Source organism: Balaenoptera ricei, chromosome 12 (genome assembly GCF_028023285.1).
Source record: "Balaenoptera ricei isolate mBalRic1 chromosome 12, mBalRic1.hap2, whole genome shotgun sequence".
Lineage (NCBI taxonomy): Eukaryota > Metazoa > Chordata > Mammalia > Artiodactyla > Balaenopteridae > Balaenoptera > Balaenoptera ricei.
In genome coordinates this window covers 2,946,265-2,965,253 of record NC_082650.1, presented here as the reverse complement: position 1 = coordinate 2,965,253, position 18,989 = coordinate 2,946,265, and the positions used below count along the sequence as shown (strand labels likewise).

Here is an 18,989-nt window from a genome sequence, read left to right as displayed (position 1 = left end):
TGGCGCAGTGGTTGAGAATCCGCCTGCCAATGCAGGGAACACGGGTTCGAGCCCTGGTCTGGGAAGATCCCACATGCCGCGGAGCAACTGGGCCCGTGTGCCACAACTACTGAAGCCCGCGCGCCTAGACTGCAACGAAGAGTAGTACCCGCTCGCCACAAGTGGAGAAAGCCCACGCGCAGCAACGAAGACCCAACGCAGCCAAAAATAACTTAATTAATAATAATAATAAAAAATAGTTGGCTTAAGGATTTAAAAGAAAAAAGAATTTAAACCGAGACTTAAAACAAAATATTTACTAATACATTTAATGAAAATAATATTTTCTAAAACAAGTCAGAGATGAGTGGCAGGCTCTGTGCCCCATCGCTGTGCGATCGCACACCCACAGCCTCGTGACTCCGCTGTCCACTCACGGTAGAGTGAACAGCGCAGGGTCCTGGGGCAATTACCAACGTGGACCCTGAAAGGGTCTCCGGGACGCCCAGGCGTGTCGCTGGCCTGGGCCACACTGAGAACGGCTACTCGGCCTGCCAGGCGGCACGAGGAACCCCCCTCCGATGTCGCCAACCATCATCATGTCCTCCTCTTTGAAAGCAAAACTAAATACTTGGTTCCTTCTTGTGACAACCTGGAAAAAAGAGAAGCAAGTAAAAACATGAGATCATACAGGAAGAAAAGTCACAAGCTGTACTATTAAAAACGATACGCCTTCAGTTTATATTACCCCTTTTTCTTGCAAAGCTCAGGTTTTTTAGATGTATGAAATGCACTTAAGAGTCCTCCCATAGGGCAGGGAGAAGCAGGAGCTGTAAGTCTTATTTATCCTGTGCTCGGAACGTGTGTGCTGATGAACGCTTTCTTAGAAACCCCGGGCCAGCGGATGCTTCCGGGAAACTAACCTGGAGAAGTGGAGTTAGGTGGCTGCAGTCCTGGTGGAGTGAAAGAAATCGGGGTGGAGGACAGAAAAGCAGCGGTCCGAGCGGCCCTGTGGAGGCACCGCTGCTGTCACCTGGGCAGGTGTGCCTCGCCGGGGTCTCGCCGCCCACATTACCCGCAGGTGAGTGTGCTTTCTCAGGGCGGAACCCTTCTGTGTGACTGCACCCCTGCTCGCCTCCACGCATCCCATGACACGTTAAATACAAGCCCTAGACAGTCTCCACGAGAGGCAGGTGGCGTAATGTGCTTCCTCACCCCACAAAAGCATCTCGTTGTTAAGTTGTTCCTTAAACAATTCACTTGAAAGAAAAGTGCCTAAATTAAGGATGGCGAGAAGGCCACTGAGGACGGCGCTCTTTAACGCAGACAGTCCCACGGGGGCCGCGACTCCCGTGCGTGTCCCGTACCCCCAATCCAGCACTGCAGGTGCAACGACAGCCTTAAAGTGGCTTTGTAGCAGACCGTGATTTTAAATGACCTTGCAGATGTTTTCACGGCTAGTTCATAAGTCAAGAGATGGCTTAATTACCATTTTAAGAGAAGAACAGAGCGAAGTCCCCGTCTTCCTGGGTCACACGAGTCTCGGGATAGAGAAGATGAAGGATCTGCAAACAGGAGGAGCAGCCGTTTCTTCGCGCTGCCCCACCCCGACTCCGGTGCGGGTCCTTCTCCCAGACGCCCCACGGGTCCTCTGTGGACACTGCCACACGGGCCCGTCATCTCCCGGCCCAGTTCCTGACTGGACGCCAGCCACTGACGCCCCGAAGCCCTGTCATCGCTGCCATTTCCAGCAGGACACCCTTGGCACCGCCTCCCGTGGAAGCTCCTACACGGCGATCCTGACGCCCTCGGGCCTGTGGGGCTGGGCACCCCCTCCCGCAGTCCTGAGGGTCACTCAGGGGCCCCTCGGGTACAATGCGCTGTGTCCCAGAGGCTCGCAGAGATGCGTGTAAAGCAGCCTTTCCAAAAGATGCCCGCAGGCTTTGCTAATGGTCCGTCTACGGAACGCCGCTGCCAGGCTCTGCTCACTCCTTTATTCCTCCCAGCCGTCCTGCCAGGCGAACACCGGTAGAACCCCGTTTTTAGACGTTTTCTTGAGATGAGGAAGTGGAGGCTGACAGAGGTAAGCACCTTGCCCAAGCTCGAATAGCCAGACGTGGGAGGGCCACCCCATGCCCGAGACATGCTGTCCTCCAAACGGTGGCCAAGCTGCGGGCAGTCTTGGTGAAGGTCACGGAGCCGGCCGGCCGCGGGGTCAGCGGGCACCCGGAGGTGAGGGCCGCTCTGGGGACGATCCTGCTGTGGATTTGCACCTCCGACCACGACAGGCCCCCTCCCAAGGGGACCCCCCCCTGCTGAAGGGCTGCCGGAAGTAGTCTGACGAGGAATTCTGCGAGTAACGAGACTGCTCCGCACTTTCACGCAAGGCAGGGCCCAGCGCGGGCGCGGGCAGGCCTCGGACGCCGTCCCTTCCTGCTGGGGTCTCACGTGCACCGTGTCCCACTCACGCCAACAGGCTCTGAAGCCCACCGCGCTGTCCCTCCAGCCCCTGTAGGGGACACGGAGCAGCTACGTGGCGGACGCCAGGAGCATCTGCGCTGCGGCCGCCTGGCTGGACAGAGGGTCCCCGTGAAGCCGGAGAGCTCCGAGGGGCCGCAGCCTGTCTCCGGGCTCTGTGCCCCCCGTCCCGCACCATCTCAGCGGACTCGGTGACCCTCCCCCCGTCCCGAGGCCACGCCCCACCTCCACGGAGCACGTCTTCACCCGAAGCTGCTCTGTACCCTGTCCCGGGATCCTCTGCACCCACACAGCACGGGCTTCCAGTCGGCTCTGCGGACACGTGGCCCTAAAGCATGACTCCAGCCGTGGGCTCGACTGGAGACGAGGACCCGTCCGGGACGGGGTGTGCCTGCCCTCTGCTCGCAGCCCAGCCCTCGTGCTGGTCCCCAGCGGACCCCTCACCGACTCAGCAAGTCCTCCCCGCGCCCTCCTCACCGAGGCCGAGCAGGCCGCCTTCCCTCTGCCCAGGGAGGTGTGGTGCCGGCACCCGGCCACAGGCCCTTTCCCTGCAGACGCGCTGCGGCAGCGATGGGCCGGGGGGCGCCGGCCTCGCCCCCAGGCTGCAGCCCGGCCACGCAGGCTCTCCCTCCTCGGCGGCCCCGCTCCTTCCTCCCCGACCCCGACCTGGCCGGTCAGCTCCCCTCGCTCCTCTGCTCCGGCCCCCGCCTGCCCTCCTCCTCGGGCGGGCCGTCCTGGCCGGCTCCGTGTCCGGCTCGCACCCTGACAGCACACTGATAAACAAATGCTTCCGTTGTTGCTCGGCCCTCTCATCCTTCACAGATTTGTGCTCAGCCCCGTTATTAGGACAGAGGCTGTATCTTACTCGTTCTTCTGCAGAAAGATTGCGTAAGTGCCCAAACTAAATTTTATTCAACTGAATCAACGTACCACCCACTTAAAACATAAATTTGATCAAGAAAATGTTTTTCCCAAGTGTGGGTTTATTTCAAAATTATAAAGATTTATATATTATTTTTATTACATATAATTAGCAATTTTTAGCTTATAAAAATTTTCACATTTAAAGTTTTTATTTTAAAAAGATATTTTTAAAATGCAGACATTTTAAAACCACCAAAAAAGCTGAATATATCTTGCAGCATAGGTTTACCCTTAAATATAACACATCTCAGATGCTGTTTAGAAAAGATTAAAAAACTGGCTAAAAATCATTTACAATTGGCAATGATTAGAATCTCCTTATCTCTGGAAGAGCATCTTAATGACACAAAATGAATTTAACGTCACAAGCATTTAACAGTTTAATTAGCATGTAGTTTTTATCAGTATACAAAATGGTCTTAAATGGTCAGTGCAGTTGTTTTTTTGGAGTGATTACTGTATCAGGAAAAGTATACTTCACCAAAAACAGAACATCAGCTTTCAAATGGTCTTTTCAAAGAGTTTCTGATTTTTAACTCAGGAAAGAAGAACAGCATTTAATTACCGCATCCCTGGTGAAAAAACAAAAGAGGAAAAACAATATAATAATCTGCCTCCAGAGTGAACTTGCAAAAAGATTCCTGCCGAGAGACAAACACACGATCACCTTTTCCCATCAGAACTCAGCGGAACCCCCAGTACCTTTCCGTAATTAAAACTTTGTTGAATATCACTTGAAATCAAGAACTGAGACATGGAAATAATTTGTTAGTTGCTAAAATGGTATTTATTTATTTAGAAATCTTAAACAACACATATGCTAATTTTATTATGAAGAAATAAAGGTAAATACCAAAAACAACAAAAGTATTTTTAAAAAGAAACAATGAACTGGATTTTAAAAAGCAGAATGTTCGTAACAGTGCCCCTAAGAATTCCAACAAAATTCATGTGAAAAACCTCATTCGCCTTTCACATTTCTCTACACAACAGTTAGTCTGAACTGTTGTTGTATTTATACGGACTGTTAAAGGCGAGCACCAACAGACTGGAGATGTTCGGGCAAGGCCCGACACTTCTGGGGAGGGCGGTCACTGCGCAGACGCCCTGCCCTGGCTGTGAGCTCCAGCCCTACAGCAGCGGACATCATTTCAGGGCACCTTTTCCCCTCGCTGAGAAACAGCAAGAGCTCTCCCAGCTAAGGTCCTGAGGACTGGCAAGTTATAACCTCTGTGCTCCTGTTCTAAGCCTGCTCTCCTTTAGCTGACCCTGCTTTGCTTTTTCTCCTTTTAAGTGTTCATCAAAAAGAATCATCCATTTGAAACTGAATAAAAATAGAATTTCTATCAATTTCCTTCACTGTTCCTATCAGGCATACAATTCTGTTTTTCATACGCAACCTGTGTTTCCAAATTTCACAAAGAAACAAAGCTGTGCCTCAACAGAATATTCTTCCAAATGGGTCAGATTTAAGACTGCAATTAAGTATTTGTTTTTCCCGCCACGATTAAATTAGTACACTTCTCTGAAAAAATACAAGAAAATGGCAATTACCTCTTGACATACAGAATAAATATGTTTCTACTGGCTTAAAACAAACATCTCTATATCAGACTCATTTTTTCATTAACTTCCTTTTATTTTAAAAGTAGAATTTATTTTTGCTGAAGTCTCCATATCCTATTTACTGAATACTTGCAGTCGTGGAAGGATCTAGAATCTCTTGCCAAAATTCCCTAACTGCAAACGTTCAGGTGGTAAATCAGAAGTACATTCCCAGCCTACCTGTTACATCTGTTCAACATGTTTTTTACTTGATATGGCAAGCTTCTATTCCACTCATTTAAAAAATAATTTCCTTTTGGGAAAAAAGTCAAAGTCAACCAAAAACAGCCTTTTAAATCATATTTTAATATGAAAATTACTAAAATTCACGTATCTGTGTAAAGAGAATTAGAGGAGCAGAAACAAGACAGAATTGAAACAAGCTCACCTTGCATACGGGATGTATGACAGACTATACCTGCAAGAAAAATTCAAGAACGTTGAAACTAAATGATGTTTTCCTTTTTGCCAAATGACCACATTCTAACACCATAAAAAATGAAGCAGTAGACTACTGCACAGTGATTCTCAAAGTATGACCCCTGAGGCATGCAGCACCACCAGGGAACTTGTTAAAAACGCAGATTCCTGGGCCGCCCCCCCACCTCCTGAATGAGAAACTGCGTCTCAGTAAGCAATGTGCTTTTAACAAACTGATTCTGATGCCTGCTGAAGTTTGAGACTGTTGTAATAAAAAGTTCCCCCTTTCAAGTTATTTTTTAAAAATAAAAACTATAAAGTAACAGAATAAACTGCACTCTCCTTCAGGGATAAAGCAATCATTAAGTACAGATTAGCAATAAAAAGCAACATATTAATAGAAAATAACAAAGATTTAAATTTTTCCACATTTCACTGAAAAAGAGTAAAAACAACATCATAAGGTTCTTTTGTAACACGTAGAGAACTGCATTTAACATCTGTTGATATTCCATCAGTGGAAAGGTAGAAACAGCACCAAAACAAAGACTGATCTCAGATTGGGTGATATCAAAAAGGAGAAAATTGAAACAGCAAAGTCAGGAAGGAGTTTACTGACGATTGCAAGGAAGCAAACAGACTGAGCTCTAAAGAAAAAGGAAAAACACTCGTAGAAATATTTTGTACGTGAAAAACACCTTTCTGGTCTGACGCGGGAGCGTGCAAGGAGGGCACATTCAGTTCAATCACGTGTTCGCTGGGCCCTCAGCCCAGGACCTAAACGTGGCTTGGGGAGGGGAGCGATCAGGAAGGACGGCGTGACTGAACACTCGGAGGGAGGGGAGGACACCTCAGGGAGAGGGAAGGGCAGAGCAGCCTCGCTGAGGAGTCGGAGCCGGCGAGCCGGCGTGACAGGGCCAGAGCCTGCTCCAGAATGAATTCACTTGGCAGGTGCTCGGCAATACCAGGCAAAGTGAGTGCTCCCCCGCCATGCCCTCGGGCTCATCCTGTGACTCGGCCTGGACTTTAGGGTTCGTGTGGCACCACCTGCATTTCCTAGCATTTCTCTTTCACACACAGAGAAGAAGTGAATGCAGCCCTGTGTGCCTGGGCAAGCACAGCCCCCAACTCTCCTCAGCTCTCCCACATTTAGGCCCCCCAGGACACACCGCAGACCTCAGGCACCTGACCTCTCAGGAGGCCCTTCCCCTCTAAGGCACAGGCTTACCTGACCCGGTAAAATGCCAATGACCTTCCTAGGCTTACAGGCTCAGAACAAAATGCGTGGCACTGCTTAGGAAATTTTAACTTTCTAGTTAGTGTAAGACTTACCAGGTCATTGACAAGAACTGCAATATGCAGAATAATAAGGCCAGCCCCTTCTTATGCCACTGACAACAGCAAAGACAAAGAAATAATGAGTTAAACATTTTTTTAAAAAATATTTTTCACAAGCAAGTTCAGTTCCTCCCCTTCAAAAATATAAACAATAGCTCCACTTATTTCATTAGATTCTAGTATGACAAATTTAAGATTCAGTAGATCTGAGAATTACATATCCATAAATTGTATCTTCTTTCTAGAATTCTCTGATTCCATTTATTCAAACGCTGCTAAGTATATGGCATTAAACATTAATGAAATAACTGTGCATAGGCCGAAAATATTAAACCTCTCTCACGTTAGGTCCTTTAAGTCAAGGTTAACCTTTCTAAAATCCCCACTTGGTTATTAGATCTGTATCCTATGTGGAATTTACATATCTTTCTCATTCGCACTTGTTCATTTTCTTGAGTTATTTTTTGAACTAAAACTGTATTTTATTGTGATCTTCTGGAATAATGTAAAATAAAGCTTCCACGGTTGTTTTAAAATGATCTATTTTTAGAATTTCTTGTCCACCTTTATTTTAAATTTTTATTTATTTACTTTTTCCTTATTTTTAATCTACTGCTTATAAACAGACTGCGGGACCTTTCCAAACCAGAAATCAATTTTCCATAGGGATATGCAAAGATTGTTTACGAAAATTCTTTTAAGTTATCACGGGGAAATGAGGTATTAAGTGCATTCTTGCATAACTAAAGTCCGGTCCTTAAATCATCAAAATTAAAATCAGAACATTTTTGATGAACATCTCTGAAGTGTGTCATACACCACCCTATCTTCTTTAAAATGTGTAGTGTTCTTGGGAGCTCAAGAACCGCCTCAAACCCCTTTGGAAGCAGATAAGGAACAATAAGTAAATGTAATGAAGAATCAGGAGCATCGACAAGTAAACGGAATTGTAGTAAAGTAACTTCTCTGAAGGCTAATGAAGAGCCGTTCACCTCACCCCTAAGTGGTGCAAGGATAATTTAAGTCCTTTTGTCCCTCTGTTAATCTGTTTGGGTTTGTTTTAAGTGGTGCAAGAATAATTTAAGTCCTTTTGTCCCTCTGTGTTACTTTGTCTGGGTTTGTTTTCTGGCCCTTTCTCCTCACTGTGTGGACACCCTGATGCTCACGATGCACCCCCCACCCTAGAGCCACAGCACAGCGAGGCTATCAGCACAGCAGACAGAGCACGCAGACCCTCAGCGAGGGCCTCTCACGGCCCCGGGCCTGAGAGAGGGGCCAGTCTGACCTGGAAGCAAGCACGAGCTCACTTCTGTCTGTTTTAGGTGGCAGAATCCATTGCAAGCCTAGCCACTAACTAGGTTTTAGGGACACCCAGTCTTTGGTGGGTTTTAGGGACACCCAGTCTTTGGTGGGTTTTAGGGACACCCAGTCTTTGGTGGGTTTTAAGAAACCAGACTTTGAGCTCCCTGGAGATGATGGTGCGAAGACACTCGACGTGGTGAGGGGCCACACAGTGAGTAGAAAACAGGTATGGCTGAGGTAGCTTACCCAAAGAGCAGCGCACAGGGTAAGTATGAAACACAGCTACAGGAAAGGAAAGAAAAATTGTCAATTTGAGCCTTTTCCAAAGCTTAACAAAAATGCATACACTATTCTGCATTCATTTGCATGATAACACACTAGAGAACAAAATTAATGAGACCGTTTATTCTAGCTGTCCTTATATATTCCCTGAGTATTTTAAAGTCTGTGACTGCTGCGATATTCCTTGGCAAACTGAAAGCACATAATAAATCACCTGTTGACTAAGCCAACAGAGAGACTGTTTCCAAGAATGAACGAGAGTGACAGCAGCTGTTATGGATTTATGAATGCTTGCGCTAATGTTTCCTAATTCAAGCCGCCACCACAGGACTCAGTACAACCGCTCCCGTACAGTAAGTTCTGTTTTACTTAGCTTTACATAGGAATGATTATAATGATCTCACACAGAAAGACTGCACTGTCACTCCACACGCACGTCCCCCAGAGGATGCAGGGGAGGGACGAGGAGAGGCAGGGAAAGCAGTGGGGACAGGCGTGGGGACGGAGGCCTAGGTGTCTGTGCAACAGTCCAACAGGGGAGCGACAAAGGCCAGGTGACAGGCCACCAAAATTAAGCCAACTCTCCCTGAGAAGCCTCATATGGACCCAGAAGTGACCCGTCTTCCAGGCCCACCCTCCAGAAAGTACACACAGGGGTCCACGGGGCCTGAAAATGAAATACACGCAGCTCTCATTTTCACGTGCAATACACAGAGCTACACGGTTAGAATACACAAAAGGAAACAGGATTCACCCAGCCAATCATTTTAGGTAATGCCACATAATCCAAACTCTTTAAACACACAGCCTGAAGAAGGTGACTGTCATATTCAACAAGAGAATTATAACATTAGTACCTCGCAAAGTAATGCAAAAAGAAAAAAAAACTCGAAAAAAGTTTTTTAAAAGTATCGTTATTTACTTACAAGCATAACAATCGTTGCAAGCAATCTCGTTGTTTCAAACATTTTCTTCAGTTGTTTCACGGGTCCCATTAAAAAGCACGTACTATTTGAAACAAATAAAAGAAATGAGAGAGGGAGCTATTAACTTGTCCGGCGGCTATGTAAAAATAAGTACTTGTAAGAAAAGAAATCCTATGTTAGTTTAATTAGAAAATCCCACTAAGTCTGCTGCATTTTCCCTTAACATCAGAAGGAAACGTTAACCCTTCTGTCTTCTGTGACACAGGAACGCCCCTCACAAATCACTCCCAGCGCAGGTGAGCGCGACCGCTGAGGCCGGCCCAGGCTGACAAGGAAGTCTGCTCGCCGCTGGCGCAACTCGGCCTCTGCTTCCTCACCTCCACGCACGTTACCCGGCAGAACAGGGACGACAGCCCCACAAGCACTGTGGGCGTAAAGCTTCTAAGGGCAACAGCGTGCAACCGCGCCCTCAGGCCCCTTCCAGGCCGCGGTCTGAGGAGCGGCATCGGGGCGAGCCCGGGAGGGCTGACGGAGCTTGGCTGCGGCTCACGCCCCTGCACTGGGCAGCTCCTCTGATGCGGAACATCCCTGAAGAGGCAGGAGCTCACCTCTGAAGGCTGAGAGCTCGCAAATGTGACAACTACGCTAGCGGACATCAACTCCCCCAGAGACGCGCCCGAGGCCCCCGGGGGGACTCCCCGGACGCCCAGCGCACAGGCCTCGGAGCCACGGCCCCGGTGTGGCCCTGTCCGACTCCTGGGCCCGGCACTGCCACCCCCGATCTGCTTCCGCCGCTGGTCGGCTGGGCCTGTGACGGGCGCCTCGCCGAGGCAGCAACAAGCCCGGACTCCGCAGGACTGTCGGGTGGGAACCAGGCCTGGTCACCTCACTAGGCACCTCCCCGGGGAGTGACCCCCGCCCGTGCTACTACACCCTGCTGTAAGGTGGGGTGATAACGGTGCCCACCTCACAAATGGGGTGACAGACACAGAACACTTAGGACAGTGCCTGGCACACAGCAAGTACCTCCAAAGGCTGCCTGTTCTCCCCATGAACACTCTATTGTGGCAGCTGGCACGCAGCAGGAGTCTAAGTATCTACTGAATGAATGTAATTTTGAATTCACAGTATGTATAGATCTACGGAAATATATCCTATTGGAAAAGAATTTTGATAATGATAGCAAATGAAATATTTTGAGAGGCCAAACTTCTGTACATACCTGGCTAAGGCAGCAATATTTCCCAGGGTATAAAACACCGCAAAAAGCTTTATGCCACCCGGGAGCCACAGCAATCCAGCTCCCTGCGTTAAGACACTACAGTCATTTAAAAACAACTTTACCATCGTGATAGGTTAGATACACACGTGCTGCTACAACAGTAATAACAGAATACCTGTAATATGATAAAGTTTATGTGTCAATGTGCTAAAATATAGTCTCTAATTATGTAGTTTTTTAGAAAGCAGTTAATTTTCAATGTTATTTGCTAATTTGAACCTTCTGCCTATTTGCATATAAGTGTATATAAATGAGCGATTACATTACTTTCTTTATACGTCTGAGTAAATCTCACTCTACTCAAGTATTCTTTTTATAAATGGCAAGTCAAAAATCTAAATCACTGACTGTAACTCTCCTAATACACACCGATCTTTCTTAAATGAAATTATTTTAACAATCCATAAACCTCCCAAAATATTAATCTCTGCATCTTTTTATTGATCTCTACCCCTTTATTTCAGGGGACTAAATAGGTCCCATCAGAACAGTCCAGATAAAGTGGACTGCTTGTAGGGACTAAACGGAATGATCAGTCTCCCACAAAACAGAAATTACGAAGCAACGTATAGCCTTAACGCACAAGAATAGAGAAGACGACGCCGCTGACGAAGCATATGGCAAACCACTTCAGCCTGGTGTTGAAACTGAGGGACGAGGCGTCCAGGACCTGCGGAAAGAAGGGGAATTAGAACGTGATTTTAAATCACCACTCGCCAGTCTGATGCTTGACACTACATTAAAGCAAAGCTTCACGTTAACACAGACAATGAATCTGTTTTACTTCGCACATTGTAGTGTTAAGAATAGTCCATGGCCGTGAAGGGGAATATCAACAGGTCTGGGAATGAGACGGTCCTGAGGAGTCACTGTTAACTTTGCCAGGTGAGATAACAGCATTGTGTTATACGGTTCTAGAAAGCTCTCACCTGTTAGGGACAGGAGAAGCACGGATGTGGATGAAATGACATAAGCTATGAGATACCTTATAAAATACTCAGTGATTGAAAAGTAGGGGAAAGATGAAACAAGACGGGCAAAATGTGGACAGGTGCTGAGGTGGACTCATGGACACACACCTTCTCTCAACATCTCTATGTCCGAGGGCGTCTGGGCAAAGTCCCTACACGCAGAGCCTGGCACGGGGACTGTCCTGCAGGAACCTCTCTCGGGGCGGGGGGGGGGGGGGGCCCTCAGGCAAGGGAGGGAAGCTGGACAGAGAAGGGGAGGGACTGAGTGAGGCCCTGCTCGCAGCTGGAGCTCAGTGAACACCATACCTCACTGTGTGTCCCGCCTGAGGCCAGGCCGCCCTTCTGGAAGCCCCCTCCCAGCAGCTGGTCGCTGGCTGCGGGCGGAGGGCGGAGGGCGGGCTGCTGCAGGAGCTCCAGCGTGAGCCCAAGGGGACGGCTGTGAGCTGCAGGGCGGCGGGCACGTCCGCCCACGGACTGGGGCCTGGGGAGCCCCGCAGCGTCTACCACGGGGCCCATCTGACCACCTCAGCTACGAGTCACGGAAGCCCCGGCGTCCCCACAACCGTTATTAGAAACGCACTTCGGACCGCGCGCGAATTGACTGCGGGGGGACGACATTCCCGCGTGTCACGCCGACTCCAGCCAGATTACACGGGGCCGCGCTCCACACGCGCCGCACGATAACGCGGCAGATAACGCGGCACATAACGCGGCCCGCGGTAACGACTGAGCACACATTTCCTTCCGCTGAAGTACAGCGTAACTGAACTACTGATAATATTATTGTGTTATTTAAATATTACATTAGTTTCAGCTGTACAGCACGGTGATTCGGTATTTTTATAAATTAGATCCCCTTTAAGGTTACTACAGAATAACGGGGATACTTCCCTGTGCTGTACAATACATCTCAGCTGCTTACTATTTTATACGTACCAGTTTGTATCTCTTAATGTCCTCCTCCTATATTGACCCGTCCCACTTCTCTCCCCACTGGTAACCACGAGTTTGTTCTCTATACCTGTGAGTCTGCTTCTGTTTTGTTATACACATTTGTTTTATTTTTTAGATTCCACATATAAGCAATAACATACAGTATTTGTCTTTCTGTCTCATTAAGCTTAATACTCTCTAGGTCCATCTACATTGTTGCAAAGTTAAGTACACATTTACATTACTAAGTACACCATTCAAACTCATTTTCCCCACAAGGCTGAAAAAGTATCAACAACAGATGTTTCAAGAAACTAGAAATATACAATAAGGATTTATATTCCAAAATTATTATTAACCTGTATTATCATATACTTAAGAGACCACATACTTATAATGTATTTTCAAGAATAAAGAAGCTAAAATACAAAGTTTTATATGCAAAAGCTCAAAATTCCTTACCTCAATAGATTGATCTGTGAATCCTTATGTAGCATGAAAAGGAGATAAAAACAACTAAAGATTCTGTCAATGTAACATCCATCACTTTTGAACACATTTTAAATATTTTTTAAAATCTGCTTTAATCCACAGACATTCTTGTTTCCAGCAATGTCGTCTGTTTATACTAAAACTGATCACTGTATTTTAAACAAAGAATGAACCTGCCTATAAAAACATCTAAATTTCATTTTTATCTGATCAGGTAGAATACACATAGAACAGAATAAACCCTGAAGACTGCATATCGCACAGGAAATGATCTACTGGTTTGTAAAGAAGTAGAAACGGTATCCTAAGTAAGCAGGGTTTCTAAGTGGTCAGTGCGAACACATGATGATGTGAGGACTTAATGAGAGCGGAAGAAGCATCTGCTTTTACTTCCTTTTACAAGTTTCAATCACCCCATTGTTCTTAAGTTCAACTCAGTATTAAGCAGAGTCATTTGTATAATAGTAGATATTTTTCCTCTTATTACCATCAGCCAAGTGATCTTTAAATCAAAACATATAACAAATTCTTTCCATTTGTAAATTTGGAATATTTGATCCACAAGCAAATGACCTGTCGCAAGCCCTTCAGATTGTCCAGGATACAGAAACAAATCACAGATTCCCTAACTCCCAATTGGGAAAATGATACAGTGCCCACCGTGCAAGAAAACCAGGCACTGCCCTGTCCATGAGGGAGACAGAGGGAGCCCTGACCCTGCAGACCCACGTTAGCATGAGTTTGTAGGTGTGACGTGCTTGTCCAACGGGATCAGGAAGGAGCCCACCAAAACCAGCAACTGTTTTGATCTTGTAATTTTAGTCTTAGCAAAAAAATACACATTGAAATTGCCACCAGTTATTCTACTTATTTGTTATCAAAGGAAGAGGAAGCAAAGAATAAACCTCGTGAGAGCAGGAGCGACTCTCCCATTCTCCGGTGCCCTCTTCCTGCTGCAATAAATCAACCTCACCTGGAACTAGAACTTAATTAATTAAAAAAAAAGAAAAAGTTGGAAACAATGGAGGAAAACATCTTCACCGCAGCACCAACATTACAGGTGAATGAATGAACCCATGGCACAGACACGAGCTGCCTTCCTAGGGGATGGAGAAGCCGGGAGGAGAAGGACACCATCACCAGGGAACAGCGTGGGCACCTGGGCCTGGCTCCCGGGCCACCACCACTCGAATAAAGGGAACCACCGCACACGATGAATTCCTAAACTGCTCCTCCACAGACAGTGGTGGGCAATGAGATACAGACGCGCAGACAGCGAGCACAGAAGCAGGCGCCCCCGGCCCTCTCCAGTGCGGTCCTGACCCCACCTCCTCAGGGGTCCCCCTCCCCTTACTCAGAGGCTCCTCATCGCCGTCACCTACTGCTCTCCCAGGCACCCTCTCTCGCTCAGGAGCCCCGGCCACAGGTCCCGCCCCAGACCCTAGCAGAGTCTTGGGTGCTTCCTACATCCACGTGGACAGCCCAGCCTTTCTGTTCCTCACTCTCTCCTCTCCGACGGCCTCTGCTCTCCCCTCCGCTCAGAGACCCAGGGGCTCGCACTCCCCGAAATCACTCCATCTCCACGTCCAGGCCACTGCTCTCCAGCTGCGACAGCCTCCCCAGGGCACTGATTCAAGGGCTCCTGCCTCGACGCCTCGCAGCCTCTCGGGCCCCTTTATGCCCTCTTTACTTCAGTACAAAAGCGGAAGTTCCCTTTCTGCTCCATCCACCAGCAAAACCCTGGCATGACTCAAGCCCTCCTTCCTCTTCCTCTGGGTGGAGTCACAGGGCAGGACATGGCACCCTAAGCAGGTCATGGCCACCTTCAAGGGGCCCTGGGCACTGCCTGCCAGGCACCCCACGTGCGCTGCTGTGTAAGTCGAACTGCCTCCTCACTGTCGCCCCCTGACCCTGCCAATCCGCCTCCATTGCGACCCCCCACTTCCTGCCCTGGCACCTCCCCCGTCAGCAGACACACCTCCTCTATTTCCACAGAAAACGGAAGCCCCGCGGGGATGCCCGGCTCTGCTTGCTGTCGCCAAACACCAAGCTCACGTCGGGAACACTCACCCTCCCTTCCTGGCCCCGGACCACCGCACAGGGGCAAAGGCCGACGTGCCCGCCCTGCTTTAGAGGCCAAGCGCTCTGACGTCCCAGGGAACTGACACGGCTGGCTTTTCTCCCCGTGTACAACGTGAACCGCGTTCTTGCGGAGACCCCCTTCCATCAACCTGTGAACACGCGTAAGCCTCCTCCACCTCAAACAGACAAAAAGCCTGACTTCACCCTCCAGCCTCGGCTCAGTCGTTCACTGATTCACTCAACAAACAGCTCCTGGGTGCTCCTGGGTGCTAAATGCCGGCGAGGGCCTGGCTCGTGGTTAAAAGGCGCGGGGGGAGCTGCTGGGCCCACAGCCCCCGAGAGGAGCTGCAGGCAAGGACAGCGGCTGGTCCGGCCCTTTCACCTCCCTGCACCCCCAGCCCCGAGGCTCTCTGTCTGAGGCCCTTAGGAGAGCTCCCTGTGGAACAGGGGACACACCCCTCCTGACTCATCCCCCTCAGCCCCCCCACTCGCCCTCCTCCCCCGACCTCAGAGTCCATAAAACTGCCTGACCCCAGGCCTTCGCTGCCCCATCAGACCCCAGATCACCAGCCGCGCCTGGGGGGGAAATGGAACCCAAGGGAGCAGGTGCATCCCTGGTTTTAGCCCCGGGCTGGTTACATCCCAGGAAGCGATTTGCAGCTGAATTAGCCCCTTCATTTGTGGCTCTGCTTGAGTTGCTGAGCTAATCTCTGCCAGGACCTGGCCCTCTCCAGGTTCCCTCAGTCTCCTGAGCTCCTCACGGAAAGCTCCAGAGGTCAAACCCTGGGCCTTCTCCCTTTTCTACTTACCCACAATCCCTTGGTTATCTCAAATACTTCCTCCCATGAACTCTAGAATCTGCGCCAGATGCTAGCCGGCATCTCACTCACCATCCAGACGACCCCCCAACGTGTGCCTTCCGCGTCCCAGGCAAGGGCGGCTCCATCTCTCCAGCGGCTCAGGTCAAACCCAGAGGCAGCCGGGCTCCTCCAGCAGCACTCTCACGCCCAACCCGTCAGCTCTACACTCGAACCGTTTACAGAACCTGGCCGCTCTCACTTTAAAGCCCCGTCGCTCCCCTCTCCCTGGCCCAGGTCTCTTCCCAGGACCACTACCCTGGTCCTCTGACCGGGCTCCAGCTCCCACTCTTGCCCCTCCCGTCTGTTCTCCACGGACCAGCCAGGGTGACCCTTTCGAAGCCAAGGCAGTCACATCCCCGCACTGCTCAAAACCCAACGGCTCCTCGGCACGCTCGGAGTAAAGGCTGCAGTCCTTACTGTGTCCTGCAAGACCCCGCACCATCTGGAGCCCACCGCCTGCCTTTCCGCTTCCCTAGCCCTTGGCTCCAGACACCATGGCCTCTTACGGGCCTTGAACATGCCGAGCGCTGTTCTCAGGATCTGTCTTTGCATGCGTTGGGAGATATGTACTTGTGCGAGTTACCCAGCTATCCCAGTGCTCTTCAGATCTACGCTGTAAGGTCACCCTTACAGACACATCTTCCCTGACCATCCAACACAACAAGGTGGTCCCGACCTCATCCGCCTGCTTTACCTTCTTCCATGGCACTTACCAGTGGCTGACATATTTTTATATTTACTTGTTTATTAACTGTTTTCCCCAATTAAAATATAAGTTCCATGTAGGGGAGACCTTTGTTTTGGTCACTGTTATAACGCCAGCATCTTGAACAGAGCCAAACATATGCAGGCACCAAAATATTTGTTGAATGAATAAATGATCACCTCCTCTGAACTCACTGCACTTGTCCATTCCAGGCAATCACTCCAATCTTTGGTCAATGACTCCTCTACATAATCTTTCTCCCCTCTGGAGAGTGGGCACAAGAGAAGTGGCACCATCACCTTCATGCCCCCAAGGTTTAGAGCAGCTCAGTCTAACAGGACTTCCTGCAACGGAATGCCCCAAGCATGCACTGTCCTATGCATCAGCCACTAACTTACTTGCCCATCCAGCATCTAAAACGTGGCTGGTATGGCGGAGAAAGGAATTTTAAATTTTATTTAACTTAAATTTAAATAGCCGCATGTCGCTAGGGCTACTGTTTGTATAGCACAGACCTAGAGCATAAAGTGAAGCACAAAACAGTGGTTTAATAAATGAGCTGGGGGCTTCCCTGGCGGCGCAGTGGTTAAGAATCCGCCTGCCGGCTTCCCTGGTGGCGCAGTGGTTGAGAATCTGCCTACCAATGCAGGGGACACGGGTTCGAGCCCCGGTCTGGGAGGATCCCACATGCCGCGGAGCAACTGAGCCCGTGAGCCACATCTACTGAGCCTGCGCGTCTGGAGCCTGTTCTCCGCAACAAGAGAGGCCGCAATAGTGAGAGGTCCGCGCACCGCGACCAAGAGTGGCCCCCGCTTGCCGCAACTAGAGAAAGCCCTCGCACAGAAACGAAGACCCAACACAGCCATAAATAAATAAATAAATAAATAATTAAAAAAAAAAAAAAAAAAAAGAATCCGCCTGCCAATGCAGGGGACACGGGTTCGATCCCTGGTCCGGGAAGATCCCACATGCCACGGAGCAACTAAGCCCGTGCGCCACAACTACTGAGCCCGCGAGCCACAACTACTGAGCCCGCACACCGCAACTAGTGAGCCCACGTGCCACAACTACTGAAGCCCGCGCGCCTAGAGCCCATGCTCCGCAACAAGAGAAACCACTGCAATGAGAAGCCTGTGCACTGCAACAAAGAGTAGCCCCGCTCACCACAACTAGAGAAAGCCTGCGCACAGCAACGAAGACCCCATGCAGCCAAAAATAAAATAAAATAAATTTACTTAAAAATTAAAATAAAATAAAATACATACATAAATGAGCTGGGTAAGCCATTGCTGCCTAATGGACGTTTCTCATATTACCATTTACGGGTTCTTGCATCACCATTACGATTTGCCAAACTGGTTAGAGATCCCTTAGAGCAGGTGCCTGGTTTTCAGTCTCTGAACCCTCACAGACTAGTCCAGAATCCTGTTCACAAGAGGTGCTGATTATGACAAGGAAGGAAGTTAGGATAGGAGAAGGGACAAATAAAAGGTCCTCACGTAATACCGTTTCATTTTAAATGTTCCACTTCTGTGACAGGCAGGCAAGAATTTGCCTGCATGCAAATAACAAAAATACTTATAAAGCAGTTCCTGCTGCACTATTTTTATCCCTCCTTTTAAAGGAAGTAACCCTTATCAAGTCTCGTGGGTAAAGTATGGAGACAAGGATTGTTTTTTTAAAAAACCGCTTATGAGGGCTCAACAAACAACTTTTAACTCAGTATTATTTCACTTCTCAATGACCTGTGTTTTTTTCTTTTCTTCCTCCAGTCTCCCTCCTTCCAAAAGACATACACTCACAACACCTAATTCCAGGGTCTAACGGATGCAACGAAGCTTTAAGATTTCAGCTTATGCAGCTGGCAGGACGAGTACCCGCACACCTACTGCGCTGCCAGCCCGAGTTCAGAGTCCACACCAGGCGCAGAAAACCAAGCGGCGGCTGGGGGAGAGCAGCGTGGGGCAGATGGGTTATTTGGCAGAGAAAGACAGGCAGCGAAGTACGTTCCTGAGAGTCGCAAGGCCAAATGGGGCTGGGGGGAGGGGGGCGGGTCTCAAAGTGAGCTTCTGTAGACTCCATGGAAACCCGGAAAGCGCCCCAAGTTCTTCCCGGGAGGCCCGTGGCGCCCTCCCGCATCACCTCGGCAGGTAGAAGCGGCCCGTTGCCCACGCTCCGCGGCCCCACCCCAGCACACGTTCACCCCGGAGGCCGGCTCCCTACCTGCGCGGTGAGGCCCTGCTCCTCGTCGTCCTGGCCGCTCAGGACTCGCCGCAGCTTCTCCATGGCCCTGCTCCCGGGCCGCAACGGCCCTTCTCGCCCGCCGAGAAACCCGGAACCGGAAACTCTAGGGGCCGACCGGAAGTCCGGGTATCCCGCTTCCGGCGCGTCGGCGCGGCCCTTGCGGCC

The 18,989-nt window shown here is 49.3% G+C and overlaps 1 protein-coding gene across 1 annotated transcript; it reads right to left on the bottom strand.

The window, feature by feature from the left end:
• Positions 1-3,523: 3,523 nt before the first annotated feature.
• SFT2D1 (SFT2 domain containing 1) lies at positions 3,524-18,926 on the bottom strand. Its single transcript, XM_059940849.1, has 8 exons — positions 18,804-18,926; positions 11,120-11,206; positions 10,477-10,559; positions 9,255-9,336; positions 8,293-8,328; positions 6,739-6,797; positions 5,375-5,404; positions 3,524-3,953 (listed from the first exon to the last, which is right to left on the bottom strand). The coding sequence occupies exons 1-8, from the start codon at positions 18,864-18,866 to the stop codon at positions 3,914-3,916; spliced, it is 480 nt and encodes a 159-aa protein (XP_059796832.1). The 5' UTR covers positions 18,867-18,926; the 3' UTR covers positions 3,524-3,913.
• Positions 18,927-18,989: the final 63 nt, after the last annotated feature.